This window comes from Panonychus citri, unplaced genomic scaffold (genome assembly GCF_014898815.1).
Source record: "Panonychus citri isolate SS breed McGregor unplaced genomic scaffold, ASM1489881v1 Contig00135, whole genome shotgun sequence".
In the NCBI taxonomy this organism is placed as follows: domain Eukaryota; kingdom Metazoa; phylum Arthropoda; class Arachnida; order Trombidiformes; family Tetranychidae; genus Panonychus; species Panonychus citri.
Genome location: NW_026515540.1, coordinates 2,207,000 through 2,225,228, shown reverse-complemented (window position 1 = coordinate 2,225,228; position 18,229 = coordinate 2,207,000). Strand labels below are relative to the sequence as shown.

The 18,229-nt window shown below is 30.7% G+C and overlaps 1 protein-coding gene and 2 long non-coding RNA genes across 5 annotated transcripts in view; 2 read left to right on the top strand and 1 right to left on the bottom strand.

The window, feature by feature from the left end:
• Positions 1-4: 4 nt before the first annotated feature.
• LOC128391902 (uncharacterized) lies at positions 5-2,713 on the top strand. Of its 3 annotated transcripts, none has more exons than XR_008325897.1 (7): positions 5-243; positions 323-440; positions 556-651; positions 727-1,167; positions 1,308-1,617; positions 1,939-2,089; positions 2,572-2,713. It is a non-coding gene; the product is annotated as an uncharacterized LOC128391902 (long non-coding RNA). The 3 variants fall into 3 exon arrangements; XR_008325899.1 differs by having other exon boundaries at positions 323-492; XR_008325898.1 differs by having other exon boundaries at positions 1,939-2,093; positions 2,572-2,712.
• The window catches only part of LOC128391894 (glutamate receptor ionotropic, kainate 2-like), a 51,888-nt gene continuing 35,595 nt past the window's right edge, over positions 1,937-18,229 (bottom strand). The window contains exons 4-11 of the mRNA XM_053351849.1: positions 17,404-17,579; positions 15,454-15,672; positions 14,055-14,207; positions 8,679-8,780; positions 5,677-5,979; positions 2,992-3,775; positions 2,535-2,800; positions 1,937-2,205 (exon numbers count right to left, since the gene is read on the bottom strand). Coding sequence (XP_053207824.1) covers positions 1,972-2,205; positions 2,535-2,800; positions 2,992-3,775; positions 5,677-5,979; positions 8,679-8,780; positions 14,055-14,207; positions 15,454-15,672; positions 17,404-17,579 — 2,237 coding nt within the window. The 3' untranslated portion in view covers positions 1,937-1,971. The remainder of the gene's footprint in view (positions 2,206-2,534; positions 2,801-2,991; positions 3,776-5,676; positions 5,980-8,678; positions 8,781-14,054; positions 14,208-15,453; positions 15,673-17,403; positions 17,580-18,229) is intronic.
• On the top strand, positions 3,768-8,315 carry LOC128391903 (uncharacterized). Its single transcript, XR_008325900.1, has 3 exons — positions 3,768-3,954; positions 7,288-7,442; positions 7,515-8,315. It is a non-coding gene; the product is annotated as an uncharacterized LOC128391903 (long non-coding RNA).

Sequence of the window (18,229 nt, the reverse complement as noted above, 5' to 3'; positions counted from 1 at the left end):
TGTTTCCATTTTTTTATTTCGCATTTATTAACAAGTGAATTTAATTTAATTATGATTAACGTTTATTTTTATTCTTTTCTTATTCTAATTAGATTAATTTGGTTGGTTAGTCTACAATCGATCAGTTGATTGTTGTTGTTTTGCAGGTGATAATAAATGGAGATTAATTTGATTACCTTTTGTTACTGTGCTTATGTGGGGGAATTGATTACATCTTGAAGCCATTTTTTCTTGTTCTTTTTGGTAAGTAAATTCTATTCTTTTATCATTGTTAATCAGAATTTCTTTACTCTTTATTTTTACTTGTTCTCATCTTCTTCAGGTTCCACTGGTTGAAATTGAATACAATGGTCGTAGAAATGACCTTAAGAATGGCCGACAATCTTTTCCGTTTCAAAGATTTTCTATATTTATGTGTACATAAAGGAAACTATGATGAGGTTTTAAATTGATTCCTTTTGTTTTTTTTCTCTTCTTCTTAAATTGGTTCTTGTATTTTCATCTATTCCAATTGTTTTACATGAGAATTTTTAATCTATCGTTTGTTTCTAACAGGTCCAACGAAATAACCACCACCAAAAATCATCATCATCAGGAGAGGAACGTTATTCTTGTGAGTTTGTTGATGATTCTATGGTAATTTGAGAAAAGGTACTTTCATTTAATTATCCAATTTACCTTTACTAATAAAAGTTTTTCTTTCTTTTCCCACCTTCACTTATATAGAGATGGTAAAATGATCATTTATGACCCAATTGTAAAACCAGATTAATCTCTAATGGATCGCAAATGTATTATTTTTACGGTCATTATCGGTCAAAGATTGGACAGTTTAATAGTAGTTGACCTCTATCATCGTAACAGTTTATGCTTTGTTAATTATTGTCTTTGTTCTAATTTCAAATGAATGAAAAAGGAGAGAGAATTACAAAGTAATTTGCTGATTATCTTCCCTTTATGTTTACGAGAGAGATCCAGTGGAATCTTATAAAAAAACAAACCGTCGAAATCAATGGTAATCGTTAATCAATAACAAAGATGAAAACAATTGTAATTCAATCAAGGAAAATCAACCCAAGATGATTTACCATTTAATCATCAACGTAATTTACCATGATTCACAGTTTTCCAATCAATTATTACCCATGGAAATAAATTTCCTGTCTGGTTAGTATTTTGTTTCAATTAACATTGGAAATTTTATTTTTCTTATTGCATAAGTTAACAATTTAACATTTTCTTTATTCATACCATTAATTAACCATTTACAAATTATATAATTACAATTTGTTAATTTGCATTCGCAGGTATTTTGGCAAATTTTCACCATTTTCCCAACAATCAGATGTACAAGTTTTCAATTTCTCACTCATTCTAATTGTTTTTATGGCAGTGGACAAATCGGACATAAATCGTCGACAATTACAGTTATTCAATTATTTTGACTTTTAACCATTTCTTATGTTTATTTTTATACAGATTATTTTGCCTGAAAAATTCCAATACCCGATTAATTGCTTCCCAATCAACAACAATAAACCGAAGGTCGAAACAATCGGGGTTATCGGATTATCCATATTAACAATTGTAACTCGATCAACTTAGTGTTTTGATTAGGTAATTATATCTTTGATTTTGTCCTCTATATATTATCACAATGAAGTTTAATCTTCAATTTGTTTGCATTAATTGTTCTTGCATTATCTTAATAATATTGCATTAATAATAATTGTTAACATGATATAAATTGTTGTTGTTGTTGTTGTTGATCACTAACGACAAAAAGGTTACATAGGAAAAAGAGGTAAATGGGAAATGTGTGGCACAAATTGTTTCGTTTGGCATAATTGTTATCATCGATTCTCAAATGATTATAATTATTATAATACAAAATCATTTATCTATTTTAATCATTCTCTTTTTTTTTCTTTCCAACAGATTAATTTGATTTGATGGTTAAAAGATTATCTCTCATCGATGAGTACATTCACACTCATATTGGAGACTTGGAGTTGGTACTTTTCGAGTTTCAAGAACATGATGAATACCATTTTCTTGGGTCATAATGTCGATCCCATCGGGCACATAAGTTGGTACATTTTGCATACATTTTGAACATTGTCTTCGCATTGCTGGTCTTTGTCGTGATGCACGACATTTCATCGCAAATTTAAGTTCCTCCGTCATTTCTGAGCAAAGGGATTGCTGTTTTGTGGTAGAACAAGAAATCAAATTATAAATTACATTAGTATAAAGTGTTTTTATGGAGAGTAGAAAAGTTCATCAAAAATATCACCAAAGTTCAGGCACATGCACACAATGAACTTTTATCATTGCTCAGAACTTTCTCTATGAATTAAAACTATTCTAGAGATTGTTCAATTCCTTGAATCGATGGTGACCTCTTTTGCAGGGAAAAGACAATCAAATAGTCCTTAATGTTGAGAATCACAAGTTTTCAGTTCAATTTGATTATCTTATTTTTATTATCGAAATTGTTTTTCCTTTTTCACTGATTGTCCCTTGATACTTACTCTTTGATTATTTGCATTTCTCTTTGAATTCCAACAGAACTCAACTAGAGCAGTTATAATGGCCACTGCTAATCCTCCCATTAGGACAACGAAAACACCACCAATATTATCAACACCCAGGGCATTTGCTTTACCCTCTTTATTTTTATCATCTCGATTACAAGCAATACCTGAATTTTTCCACCATTTATTATACAACATTTGGATAACTCCTTTTTCCTGGAGATCAAGAATGGTTAATGATATTTTATCCCTCCAAGGAGAACCTGGAAAATTGAGACAAAATTTACCAGAACGAATGAGAGAAAACAAGAAATGAAAGTATTTCAATTAATCAATTCATTAACAATCAATTGATCGAACAATTTAATTGAAAGTATCTGCATAATGTTTCATTATCTTCATTAATCAAGTTAATGTTTCGAGTTCAAGGTTTAATTGTTAAAAGGACACTCACCGATTGGAGTAGCAATACCATAACCTTTTGAATCCAGTAAACCTCCAATTTGTGTTAAATTACAATTACGTTGGACAATATAATCTAACATAGTTGACTCCATGAGGAAAGCATAATTACCTTCGAGAACCCTTTTAACACCTTCTTCATACGAGGAGACGAAAACATTTGGCTTATTCTCCATGAATCTCCACATTTTCTGGTACGTTTCAATTCGTGAATCACGGAAAAAGGTCATCGTTGAACCCGAATCAAGAGTACCATAGGCAATCTTTGACTGTGATGCTAAATCTTCAACCGATTCAATGGGAGTTATCATACGTTCAACAGTAAGAAAAGCCGCTAAATTGGCAGTATAAGATGAGATGAGAATAAGTGTGAAAAACCACCAAATGGCACCGATAATACGAGTTGAGATCGCTCTAGGATTGAGGTCACAACCTTGATGCATAAGTGTTACAATGGTAAACCAAAAAGAATTGGCTACAGAAAATTGATTTTCCATAATATCATTATCAGCTACACATGGATGTGGATTTTGCCACTCATAGGGACTAAATCGAGCGACAATGAACATTGTAAAAGAAACCAAAATATACGCAGCGAGAACGTATAACCAAATATCAACATCTAAAGGACTCATGAAGGAGAAAAGACGAGTTGGTGCTTGAGATGGAAGTTTGAATAATATTCCAATTCCAAGATTCATGAAAGGCTTGGTGAAATCGATTACACTCTCACGAGCATAGTTGATTGTCATAGAGGCAACAGCAAGGTCAGCATTCTGAAGAGGAATCATCAATATGAAGGACGAGGAAAAAGAGATGAACCAAGATGAAGATGTTAAAGATGAAACAAAGATGAGGAGCCAAAAAAAGAAAGAAAAAGAAAAGATTATCAATGTTTATCCTTAGAACTCAAATAGGAGGAGATGATGATCACTATTCTGATGATCATGAAAGGGTGAGCATTTTCCCGACTTTTGTAATATATCATTTTGTCGATTCCATGTTATTAGTGTTGAATGTTGATGAAATTTGATAAAATTTTCACTCTTTCTCCCTGATCTATTCAGCTTAAGCTTTAAGCTTGTTTTTTAGCCTAAGCTTATGTTTTTTTTCCCGGAATCATATGAATCTCACTGAATCCCAATCTGCTAGAAAATAGTTTTTATCTTGACATTCAACCGAGCATCATGTTTATCTCTTCCTCTTCTCATGAACCATCAACATTTTCAACTTTTCAAAGTCTCTGAATGAGAAGAAATCGAAAAAAAAAGTTCAAATGACGAAGAAAAAACAGTTTCGACTTTTTTTCGACTCATCCTTATTACTTTTAAATTGTTCAAATTTAATTATAACTCATCTTCTACTCACATGTAATCAGTTTTTAATTAGCTTTTACTTACTGATGATCTTTTTGTATCGTCATGAAAAATGAGAAATCTGAATGAAAAATTCAGTTTTCCAGTTAATCAATTCATGAGACCTTTAAACCTAAACAAGATATTATGTATAGTTAATACCATTAACATGATCCCTCTTTTTTTTTATAACAATTTATTTAATCAATAGTAACAATTTGAACGGTTAATAGTAATCTAATTAACTTCGGACAATTGACCTTACAATCAAATTGTAAAGTTAATTCAGTTTCCAAACTTTTATTTCTCATCCCTCATTCCCAGGTTACTTTTCCTCTATTCAAATTACAATGGTTAATGATGAAGATATTAATACAATTGATTAATATCAACTGATGCATAATAAGCTGATTATAATACTAATCATAATGTTAATGTTAATGACAATTACCATTGCCTCATGATAAATTGAACTCGCTATTATCATTAACATGTTATTCATGCTCCCAAATAATACAATGATGATAATAATTTATAAATCATGATAAATAAATAATGAATGGGAAGATTTGAAGAAAAAAATTTATTTTCTCTCTCTCCATCTCTTAACAATGAACTTAAATAGTATTTATAATTTATAACAATTTAACTTTAAACTTTAATCATTTACTATTAATATTATCATGATTATTTTTTATTATTATCATTTTTGATGATTAACCATTATTTTGATTACAATCAAGAAACAAATATTATTATTATTGCTATTTAATTCATTAATAGTATTTAGATATGTAATCTTTTCGACGACAATTAACTTTTGATTTAACTTGATTATCTGTATATGGACAATTTAAGTCTAGTCTTATCGATCGCTCTTGATTGTTATAAGCCCTAATCTATATTATATAATATAAATTGATTATTGATTATCCCAAAATGTATCAACAATTAATATCTGAGACTTTTTTCCCTAATAATTTAGTGATTTATTTCTGCTAAAATCTTATAAATGATCAATATTTAATGACATTTGATTGAGTATTAATTGTTATATTAAATATGTAACCTTATCTAGTGATTGTAGATTTAATGATTTAATAATTAACCACAACTAATTAGAGGAAAACTTTATATTTGTTTACTGTTAATTAATAACTCTGTAAGTGTAAACAACAATCAAACAATTGAAGAAACAAACTTAGATTTGATTATCATTACAATTGATTGAAATTATTTTTTCTTGTAGATTGACTTGATCTAATTATCAGATAATAATGACGATGATTAATTAATTGTAATTAATTAGAATATTTGTTTACCTTATCAATAATTTCTCTAACCAAACCATTCCACTCCCCGGTGGTTGTGTTTTCCGCTCCAAACTTTTTATCCGGAACTTCATAAAGATCATACTTGAAGCCGAGGGATTTAGATATTGCCTCCAGTAGATCAATACAAAATCCTTCAAATCTATCATTACCTGTCCAATTACCTTTCTTATACATTACATAGGGAATTGAGATAATTGTGGTTATATTAAGGGTCACATTGTTTGAACCAAATTCATGGAAAGCTTCATGATTTGAGACATTCAACCCACTCCATGTTGTCCATTCACCAACCTATTGGTTGAAGAAAAAAAGTATAAACAATTAGGTTAATCAGTTGATTGATTTGAAGGAAGAGAATTTTTTATTTTCTTTAGATTAAATTATTCAATTGGATGAATAATATTTTTCTTCTTGAATTGAGAGTATATTCTAAGGTGCAAGTCATGAAGGTAGATTTTCACTTACTATTTTGATGAATACAATTGAATAATTCAGATTTTCATGGTATCGAATTTACATTTGAACCTTTTTTATTGTTACTTTTAATCTGATTTCTTGTTTTGTCCATTGATTAACTTGACAATCATTTTGGATTAATGTCAATTTCATTCGTTATCTTAATCTCAATCATGAGTTATCTCTGAATTTATTCAAATGTTTTTCTCAAGATTGTTACTTAATCTTTATATTATTTCATGATACGTTTTGACTTGAATTTCTCAGACAATTTCTTCTCGATTCACATTTCAAATGGTCAAGTTTCATCTTGAATACTCATTCAATTGTTATGAAAATTTCAAATGGAGACATCACATGGGTATTCAGTCTCATGTTCAGACCTTTTTTTCTGTCTCTTCTTCACTTAAGGCTCTTTTTTTCTGTTCAACTCTGATATTGATCTGAAAACCGTTTCAATCTCTCACTTTCTATCTCTTTCTCTCTCACCCACTCTTTCAGTATCTTTATCATTCAGAACTCACCACACCTTCCCCACTGATTCAATTCAGTTGCAGTTCACATGACAGGTAATTGGCTTTGCTTATGCTAACCAACCTTTCAAGCTTTCAACCAACACCTTTTGTCGTATTAAAAGTGTAGGAATGATGAGGAAGGTAAAAAAAAAGAAGATCCAATCTTATTAACAGAATATATTTCATCTGAATAAATAGATATAATATTCTGGACATATTATTACAATTCACCATGAAGCATATTCAGTATTGTCCAGAAGACGAAAGTGAGAAATGATATGAGATTAAATGGACACAAGTTGCAGGACAAATGGGAGGATGTTATGAACAATATGAAATGGACAAGACAATATAAAAAGAAAGTATAAAATTCAAGTTGAAATTCACTTAATCATAATGATAATATCATGATGTTTACGATTCAAGGGTCAGCTGATTTATCATAATTGAAAATGGTCAGTAGACAACAAGTCATCTTGTTAACTTGATTGAAAAGGTTTAAGGTTTAACATGAAGGTTGTAATATTATGTGAATCAGGTTGGGTGGGGATGTTAATACCCTTCACAATCAATTTGATAACTGAATTTACACCAGAATTAATATATTTCTTTCTCATTATTATTACAGGTATCATGAATTGTTCACCATCAATTGATTTGTTCAATAGATTCAATTTTTCCATTTCTCCTCCTTATATGATTGAACTTTTCAAATGCACTCTCATTAATAACTCGTCTGGTCAATCATGGAGCAAATAGTATTGACCATCACCTACTTTTCTGGTAAAGACAAAAACCTAAACCTTTTCTTAATCATCTTATTTAATTAACTGTTTGGCTCTTGTTCTTGAAAAGGTTATTGTACAACCATTGGTGATGAATATTATTGGAAATCTTGTTGTTCTTACTTTCTTCATCTTCTTCTCATCTTTATCATGGTCATCGTTTAGATCAACTGAATTTCAGACTGGAATCAATAAAAACAACAAGATGAAGCAAGGAAAAAAAAATCATCTCTGAATGGGAACAAAAACAAAAGGATACAAATATTGGCAACTTGAAGTGAATAAGAATCAATCAGAGGATGTATTAGGTGGAAGAAGATGAAGATGATGTCAATGTGAGAAGGGAAGATGAGGATGAGGATGGATGGTCAGTAGAAGGGGAAAAAAAGAGCAGAGCTCTGGACAATATTGGTGATTGACTTTTTTTCTTTACTCTTTTTCTGGTTGAGAAAATGAAAGAAACATCTTGACCTTGAAAAACCATAATCATGATAATGACCATTGTTTACCTTTCGATGACTATGATGATGATTATGATGACAATAATAATGATGAGGGTGATTATCATGGGGAAGGAAGTAGATGAAGATGATGAAAAAATGCTTCATTCCATACGATTTAACCATCATCATCATTTTCAGTTTTCATCATGATCATCAACAGAATAACTCATATGATGATGAACTTCATATTGTATTATTACCCTCTGGTTAAATTTAGGATAAATGATGATGATGGTGATGATGATAATCAATTCTGATTACAAATGGTCAGAATTGTTTCATTACAAATCTACAATAGGAAAGTTGAAAAGTTAAAGTGAAATAAACAATAGGTGAATTCTGGAAATAAATGATAAAAAAAAACTTCATTTCTATCCTGTTTATCCTCATTCTATGCTTGTTTATAACATGGAACTTGAAATAATAATCATAATGATAACAAATTGAAGATTCGGTTATCATGATGATGATATTTTCTCTTATGAAGTTTATCAGTCTAAAAGTTGGAGAAAGTTAAATGAATGAAAATGATGGAAAGGGTGAAAAATGAACTCATGGAATATGAACAATAATGAGAAAAGGAGTAACATGGTGATGGCGATGAAGATGAACTTAAGGAAATCTTGTTAGAGATGATGAGAAGGTGGGAGAGAAATCATTTGCAATTTTTTTTTCTTTTCTTTTCTTGAAAATTTCATTTCTTTTGGTGATAAATCGATTGAAACTCTTACCTTATCAAGTTTATCGTTCCTCAGTTTGAGCAGATCAAGTTTCAAAGTGTTCCTACGACCCTCTTTGAATAATATTCTCCCTGTAAGTCCATTAAATTCAGCCTATGAAAAGAAAGTTAAAGTTTTGGTGTAATTGAGTAAATATGACATGAGAAAAAGGAAAAATGTTCCTAAATTTTTACCAATCCACCCACACTCTCGTCTAGATGATAATATTATCAACATTATATCACATTAAAAGTAACTGTAACTCCTTTCATATTAATATTGAAAAAGTTTTTCTTTTCTCTGAACTTTTCCCTCTTCTTTTTTTACAAAAAAAAATGTTACAATAATTTCCTAGATACTGTCATATAAAATTATGACGAGCACAATGTTGAAAGTAAAAAGTGATCTTCTTGATTAAATGAACTTTAATGTCGAAACACAGTGAATAATAAAACGATACATAAAGTTAAACAGAATAATTAATGGACTTTGTGGGTGAGAGTTAATGATAATTATTCTTCTCTGTTTTGTCTCTGCTCTATTCTCTCAGAACAATTTAGTTTTATACCTTTTCTTGGAAAATTCGGGAGAATTAGAGAGAGTTAATCGTCGAATTGACCACCTAAGAACAATTAATTAACTGAGATTACATTAAGATAAAGGGATTACAATAATTGAATAATTAATAATAATAAAGAATAACAATTAAGATCGGAGATTAAATATGATTCATAGAGTTCGGTGTAGTATTCATGAGAATCAGTAAGGTCAGATTTTTACATGTGATCATCAAAACATTAATCATTCTACACGATTAATCAACTTAATCAATTTACCTTAGTAACTAATATTTACCAAGAGAGAGAAAAAGAGAAAAAGAAAGAGAAAGAAAAGAAAGGCATAACCTCGTCAGGTCAGACTACCTGACCTAGCTCATTTCGACTATCTGAGGAGGTCATAGAACAACTTTGTTAAAGTCGGACTACCCGACTTTAACCAAAGTAATAATTAAGGGAAGGAATGAACTCAAAGTCGGACTACCCGACAATTGAGTCCAAGGAAAGGGAAGAAGGAAGGAGAAAAGAAAATAGAAAGAGAGAGAAAGAAAGAAAAACCAATACCTTGGTGAAGATGATGATGACACGATGATGATGATGATGTTACTGTTACTGTTACTGTTACTGTTACTGTTACTGTTACTGTTACTGTTACTGTTACTATTACTATTAATTGCTGGTCAATTGTTGATCGTTGTTGTCTGTTGTTGTTGTTGAGGCTGAATGAGCCACCACCCAACCTGGTCTTCATCATCAACATGATCATCTTAATCATCATCATTAATTTTATCACAATTAACAATCAATAATTAATTGCTGATTGTTAATTGTGATTAATTTAATTGTTTAATTTTTAATCAATTTTTGATTATCACAATACCCTGACCTTCTGGAAGACTGTCCTCAGTCGTCAATTGTAACATTCTATATAAATACAAAGATATTTACTTGAAGCAAAAGAAAAGCACTTTCTTGAAATCAAACTTGACAAAATGAACATTCATAACAACTCTTAGTGTTATATATCTTCTCAATATCACTAATTGAGGAAAGTCTATCAGCTCCAACGATAAACATCTTTTAGTTCACATGAACTAAATCTTAATGAACATTTTTATCTAATTTGTCCAAGTCTAGAAATAAAATTCTAATTCTTAAAATAAACATTCAACGTAATAATCTATTGTATTCAATCATCAAAACCTTTTAACTCGACCTTATACCGAACTCATGAATAAAAGCAAAAGCAATAATAGAATGGAAAAACGAAACAGGATCAAAGACACGAAAAGATCAAACACTAATAGAGGCCATTCATCAGGGTCCTTTTGAACCATCTTTATGTTGGGTCCTTTCGTTTTCTCTTAAATCGATAAGCCCAGAATAATGTCCAAATGTTCACAGTTATAGAAAACAAATTAAAGATCCAAAAGTCTGGCGAATTAGTGGGATTTTGCTCGGAACCTGAAGGTGAAAACTTTTCATTGGTGAAATTTTCCAAAGCACAGATAGGATAGGCACTATTATTTCCATGAAGTTCTAGTCGTTGGTCCAAATTCGAATGGAGAATTGAGTCAATGTAATCAAAATTTGCTGTTACACTTGCTATGCATAGCGAGGTGAGAAACACTTGAACAGAATTTTTAAACGGAAATGTTCGTCTCTTCGTTTCAGGGGTGAGAGAAACTAGACTGTGGAATTGATTACAAGTAGAATTTGAATTTTCATGACTCTTTATATTACTCTGTGGTGACCTCGATATTTCATCGTCATTGGTTGGTTGGGTTTTAAAAGGAATGACCACAACTTTGTCATCAAAAGTGACTCTTTTAGATACCATTGCTGTTAATGCTTCCATCAGATTGTTGTTTTGTAAAATAGATGGTGATTCATCGAAAGTTTTATTTTCTTTCATTTCTGTTTGGGTGAAATCATCTTGGACAGCATCATTTATTTTTTCTTTAGTTAAACACTTTACTTCAGTTTCATCTCCTAAACTGATTCGTCCATTGTGTGTATCAACAATAACTCGAGCAGGTGTATTTGCGTTTTGTCCAATTAAAACTGAGATACCATCGACAAGATTTTTAACAACCATACACAAAACAGTGACAGAAGTAGATTTATCTTGAGTTATAAAAGTGATTGTTACTTTACATTGACCTAATGGGTATAACCTTGATCCAGAAGCATTATAAGCGATGGGTCCATCGTAGTTTGATAGAGGTGTGTTCAATTTAGCAAAGGTTTTGGCGTCAATGATTGTAATTTGAGCTCCAGGATCAATAACGGCTTCAATTGGAATCTTATTCATAACGACAGTTGCTTTGATTAGATTACCATAACTCCAATCTGTATTATCTGTTGACTCATTCAAAGTTACACAACAATTACTAAGATTCGTCGAAGGTTGTGGATAAGCTACACTTTCGTTTGCTTGTTGATTGTTGAAATGATTTGAGTTATTATCTCGTCGATTCGGACTACTCGATCTCGAAGGATATACATCATCATTTTCTAAGTCTCTTTTATAAAGACGACAATCTTGTTTGACATGACCAAATCTTTTACAGTAATGACATTTCATTGAAGTTCGATCTCGATTTGTATCACCATTTCTCTCTTCTAGTTTAGCTAGTCGCTCGACGATAGTTCTCAATAATTCTGTATTAGGGTCAAGGGATATCATTGGTACACTTGTAGTAGAAATATTCAATGTTGAAGTTGTTTGTAGATTTGCTTCACTTAACTGTATTATACGAGCAAGTTCGGGAATGTCAAAAACATAAGTTGAGATCATTGAGTTTCTAACAACTTGGGCTAAATCAGAATGAAGACCATTGATAATTTCATGAATTTTATCTTCAACAGGCATTTCAATTTTATTGCAGAGTCTATCCTTTCTCAACAGATATTCGTAGGCACTTTCATGATAAGATTGACGACATTTTCTTACTTGATCACGAACATAACTTCTAAAGTTTGGAAGACCAAAAGCTGCTTTAAACATTTCAAGAAAACTCGTCCAATCCTCTGGTGTAGTCGAAAGTCCAGGAGCAGCATAACTTTCATACCAATTTTTTGCATGTTCAGTAAAGTAATTAGCGATGTTATCCAATTTGTCGGATTCGTCCCATCCAACAACTGTTGACTTTCTGTCAAATTCGGCAATCCATTCGTATAAGTCTTCACGATCTTTAAGTGAACCAGAAAATGGATATATCGAACATTTTGCGAGACATCGTTTCACTGTAGATTTTTCTTTCTCTTTAGATGGTTCACCTTCTTCGGCATCCACTGTGTGAACATTAACGGCTGACATTTCAATAGATTTCATAGTCACTTTTCACTAAAACAATTAACGGTATCCCACCGCTGATCGAAGCGAGTGATCGCTGATCATCAAAACATTAATCATTCTACACGATTAATCAACTTAATCAATTTACCTTAGTAACTAATATTTACCAAGAGAAGAAAGAAGAAGAGAAGAAAAGAAGGCATAACCTCGTCAGGTCAGACTACCTGACCTAGCTCATTTCGACTATCTGAGGAGGTCATAGAACAACTTTGTTAAAGTCGGACTACCGACTTTAACCAAGTAATAATTAAGGAAGGAATGAACTCAAAGTCGGACTACCCGACAATTGAGTCAAGGAAAGGAAGAAGGAAGGAGAGAGAAAATAGAAGAGAAAGAAAGAAAAACCAATACCTTGGTGAAGATGATGATGACACGATGATGATGATGATGTTACTGTTACTGTTACTGTTACTGTTACTGTTACTGTTACTGTTACTGTTACTGTTACTGTTACTGTTACTGTTACTGTTACTGTTACTGTTACTGTTACTGTTACTGTTACTGTTACTATTAATTGCTGGTCAATTGTTGATCGTTGTTGTCTGTTGTTGTTGTTGAGGCTGAATGAGCCACCACCCAACCTGGTCTTCATCATCAACATGATCATCTTAATCATCATCATTAATTTTATCACAATTAACAATCAATAATTAATTGCTGATTGTTAATTGTGATTAATTTAATTGTTTAATTTTTAATCAATTTTTGATTATCACAATACTATATGATTCTGATTCTGTGATGGTGATGAACATGATGATAACGATTCCATTAGCTTAACTATTGACAAAAAGAGGATTTCATGTAAACAACATTTCGTAAGGAAATTCATTCCAACTGAATATAAATAATATCATATATATGAAACTGAATTTCATCTTAATATTCATGATGGAAAACAAATTGTTGACAAATTTGATCAAATAATTAGTCCCATTCAATGATCTACTTTTCAAGTGTCAAAAGTTGATCTAAATTGAGTAACTTTGAAACAGAGAAAAGCAATAATTAACATTAATTATATTGAAACTATTTCACCTAATTAGTTGTTACTAATTAATACTAATCTGTTATTTAGTATCTAATTCAATTGGATGATATTCCTAAATGATAATTTCTCAGTTAAGTTAATAGATGTTGATGAAAATCGAGAGCACTTTTATATCATTTACTTTTCTCAACTCATTGGTTGATTTAGTTTTAACACTGACAAGTAATTTAACTGATTGTGATGATAAAAAAAAACGAAACATGAATTACTATCATGAACTCCCATGTAATTCATCCATGAATCTTTGTATTATTAATATCACACAATTGAGATGAGGGAAAATAATTGATGACATTTGTTTTTTTTTGTTGGAATCACGATTTTCATTGTTTCGTTCATAATTATCAACGATAATATTTACTCAATAATAATGAGAATGATGATCAGGGTGGATAATGGTGATGGTGAATTATACTTACGGCGTTGACGTAGTTGAAAAGACTACTACCATCAATCCAAGGCTTTTCCTCGTTACAGGAAACATTACTTGGCCTCAGGGTGGTTCCCCGACCAAGTGCTTGAAGTCCTCGAGCAAAAGCATACACTGAATCAAACATGAGTGCTGATTCCGCCTGAGGGCATATGAAGGTAAGAGAGAGAGAGAGAGAGAGAGAGAGAGAGAGAGAGAGAGAGAGTGAGTGAAAAACAATAACAATAAAGTTCACATTCATTAAAATTGAAATTAGTTCTAATCATGATTGAATCGATCACCCTGACCATTGACCAACTAATCTTGACCGAGTAAACAACATGATAATCAATGTTAATGATTTAGATTAAATTGTCAATAACAGATTTGTTTTTCTCTCTCCAGTTAATTAATCTGAAAATGGTAAAATCATTGATTATCAAGTGGCTTATTATTGTAATAGATTCGGTTAATTGAATCATCTTAGTAGAATTGATTCTTACTCTTTAAATTATCCTGAATACTTAAACACTTAATATAAAATGATAACAATTTAATCAACTTGATCCTCATCTCAATTGGTAATTAATTTTTCAATGGGTTTTTCATCATAATTTTGTTATAACCATCAATCAATTCACATTAATAACATGATATTTAAACAAATCTTTTCATGGTGATGATGATATTCAATAATAAACTGAACATATTCATTGTGAGAATGATTATCAAAAAACTTATATCCAATTTCACCATGATACTGATCAGATGGAAGATGAACTTTCTCCCATGTAAATTATTTTCTCTTTCTCTCTCTCTCTCTATTTTAGAATAATAATTTCAGCTGAGATGATGAAGATAATGCTGAGAATGAAGATGAATATGATATATGTTTTTCTTCTTCTTCTTCTTCCCATACAATGCAAATCGTATTCAGGAAAATTATCATTATCATCATGATGATGGTTAAAAAATGAAACATGAATGATGATGATGAATAGATGATAAACTTTCACAACTTTTTCTGTTCATCTTTTCCCCTGGTGAAACTGAAGTTATCATGAAGAGAAAAGCGAAATGAAAATAAATATTAGAATAGATTGTCGATTAATTTAACAGCCGATTAGAAACAGAGTTTTCGACATTTTCGATATCGATTATTGATTAGATGAAAGTTATCACGATGGTTATGATAATCTAACAGTTTTTAAGATAATTTTTTTTTTGTAAACTTCCAAGAACTGAGAATCATTATGATAATGAAAAAGTGATAGAAAGGTTTATGATGATAAATTGTCATCATCATGAAAATGGTAACAAACAAACAAAAAAGTCTAGACGATTATAACGATTATTAGTTTTATCTACTGTACTCTTAATGACCACTGGTCATCTTTGGGTCAACTTACTCTTATCACATGGGTCTTGTTGTTGGTCGATGGTCCATAGTTGTGAAATTTTTCCATGTCTTTCAAAATTTCCTTCACATTTGAATCCTCTGAATCAACCATTCGAAAGGCAGTCATGTTAACAAAGTTATATCTAAAATCTTCTAAATCATGAGATTCAATATCAAAAGTTGTGAAATGATAATGATATTTGTAGTTGTTCATTTGAATCTGTAAAATCTGGAAAGAGAAAAAAATTTCTTCCAAATTAACCTGAGTTTTCATGGTGATTTTGTTCACATGATAGTAAACATTTCACTCATCCAATTCATCGTATTCATAAGTTTATCTGATTTAATATGATTAACTGATTACACTTTTTGTTTCACATCAGATTAAGTTAATCACTATTCTTGTTTGCCTTATAATTTGATTTTAATGGTTTAAAAGCTATGATTAAGTTGAATTAGTTGTAAGTTGATCTTAATTAACTGTTCTAATTAGCTGATTCTTGAGACTTTGTTGATTTATGAAACTATTGAAACGATTTTTGTTTGTTTCATGGTAAAAATTTGGATGGTAAGAAATGAATTTAAAAGTTATTAATATTGAAGATTAACTGAGTTTCCAAATGATATTAATAAGATTTCCTGTTGATTGAGTTTTTCATTTCACATTGGAAAAAGTTTTACTTTTTTTTACTCAATGATTTCAATTGATTCCATGATAAATATAAGTTATCATGATGGTGAGATGATGATAAAAAAATACAGATATAATTTCAATCGGATACTGTGAAAGACAATCAACAGAGTTAATGGTTAATGGAAAAGGTGATCATCATGATGCTTTTTTCCAGAGTTTCTATTTGATTTGATGAGAGAAAAAAAAATTATTTTCTTCATTGACCTACAAGTGAATTGGAATCTTTTGGTCCGGAAGGAATGTGATCCATTTCATGGAAAGGGAGAAAAGATGAACACAAGTTGAACATTTTAGATTCCAAGTTAGGGATAGAATTGAATGAAAGGGTGGGATTACTACTGTGGGTGGACAGGAGAGAGAGAGAGAGAAATGAGATGGACATGAAGTGAAAAGAAGAAAATAAAAGGATGACTTAAGTGTAAAGTTTTTTCGCTCCTTCTACTCTCTCTCTCTCACTCACTCTATCGTATCTCTATTATCATCCCTAATGTCAGAGGAAACGGAGGTTTGATCAGGAAGGAATCAACTTCATGTATGGTCAACATGTTGTAGTTGCTTGACCAATGGATAACAACGAAAGAGTTTGTTTTATCATCAACCTTTAAAAATCCCTTCAAGTTGAGGTTGAAAGAAAGACGAAGATGAAGAAAAGATGAAGATTGAGATTGAACAGATTTTGATATTTTGTCAGGAAAAAAATTCCAAGAAATGAAAGAAAAAAAAATCTTTTCCCCTGATTCTTTTGCAGGGAATTATTGTTCAACTTGACCATCCCCTCCCTTTGTCCAGCAGTTTGTCAAGTTGAAACTTTTGAACAGGTAAATGTTTTTAACTGTTTCTATTAACTTACCATGGAAGAGGGGAAGTGGAACAGGAATTGTTTTCATTGAATACTCAAATAGAAATGACCAACAGATTGACCAATAAATTGCAATAACAATGACAATAAAAACTCAACAGAGAGAGAGAGAGTGGACATTGAGATAGCCAATAGATTTCAAGTGGACAATCAGATAAGAAGATAATTTTTATCAGTTACTTAAATCAGATTAATACATGAGATTTTGTAACATGTCCAGTTTATAGCGATGACCACTTGGTATGGATTAGATTTTAATATTTAAACAAATACAAAATAATTCAGACACAATTCAGTTTGAGTTTCAGTGAAAAATGAATGTAAAAGTAATAATATTAAATCATCGGTGAGTTGATTTCAATGAATTGAATGAAACTTTTAGCAACAATTAAGAGTTAATTACTTACTGCTTTTAATAGTAAATGTAAATGCTCTGGTTTTGTATCTATTATCACACTGTATATACCACGAGTCCTAATGTCCATCAAGATCTGTCGGAATCCGGAAGGGTCAGTTTTCCGAAAAATGAACTGGACACTTTTGGGCATTGGAGCTTTGACCAATTGTTGAAGTTTAATCAAGGCTATGGAACAGAATTAATCACAACAATTAAAAGGATTGATCAGAATTTGGAAGAGAAAAACAAATTCAAATAACAATCAACTCAATTGAATTAATTTGGTTAAATCATCATAATAATCACTGAATCAACATGATTATCGGTTGAAAGAGTTGATTATATTTATATTATCATAAATTTTTGAAAAACAAATGAAAAAATCAAATGAGCAATTTAAATGTTTAAAAAGTTAATCATTACATCAGCAAATTGATTGTTACTCATTTACCTTAATAAATCAATCATCATCATTAGTGTGGTTAATTAACTTGCTAGCATTTTGATTGTTAAGTGTTTAATTGTGATGTTTTAATCATCTACAATATTAGATAACAATTAACAATGAAATTAGCTGTTTTTTTTTCATGGATATTGACAAAGAAAAGGCTTCACTAGTTAATTGTTAATTAACTTATTGTCGGTGTTCATTGTTTCCATTAACAATTAATTAACTAATGTCTTCAACAACAACGAGTGGTTAGTATTTACCCTCAGGCTAATTGATGGATAAATTATTTCATTATTTCATCTAAAGTAATTGATCAGTAAATTCATTAGCAATTATCATGATTAGTTAGAGAAAACTTTCCTCAGCAGATTAATTTGAATTAATG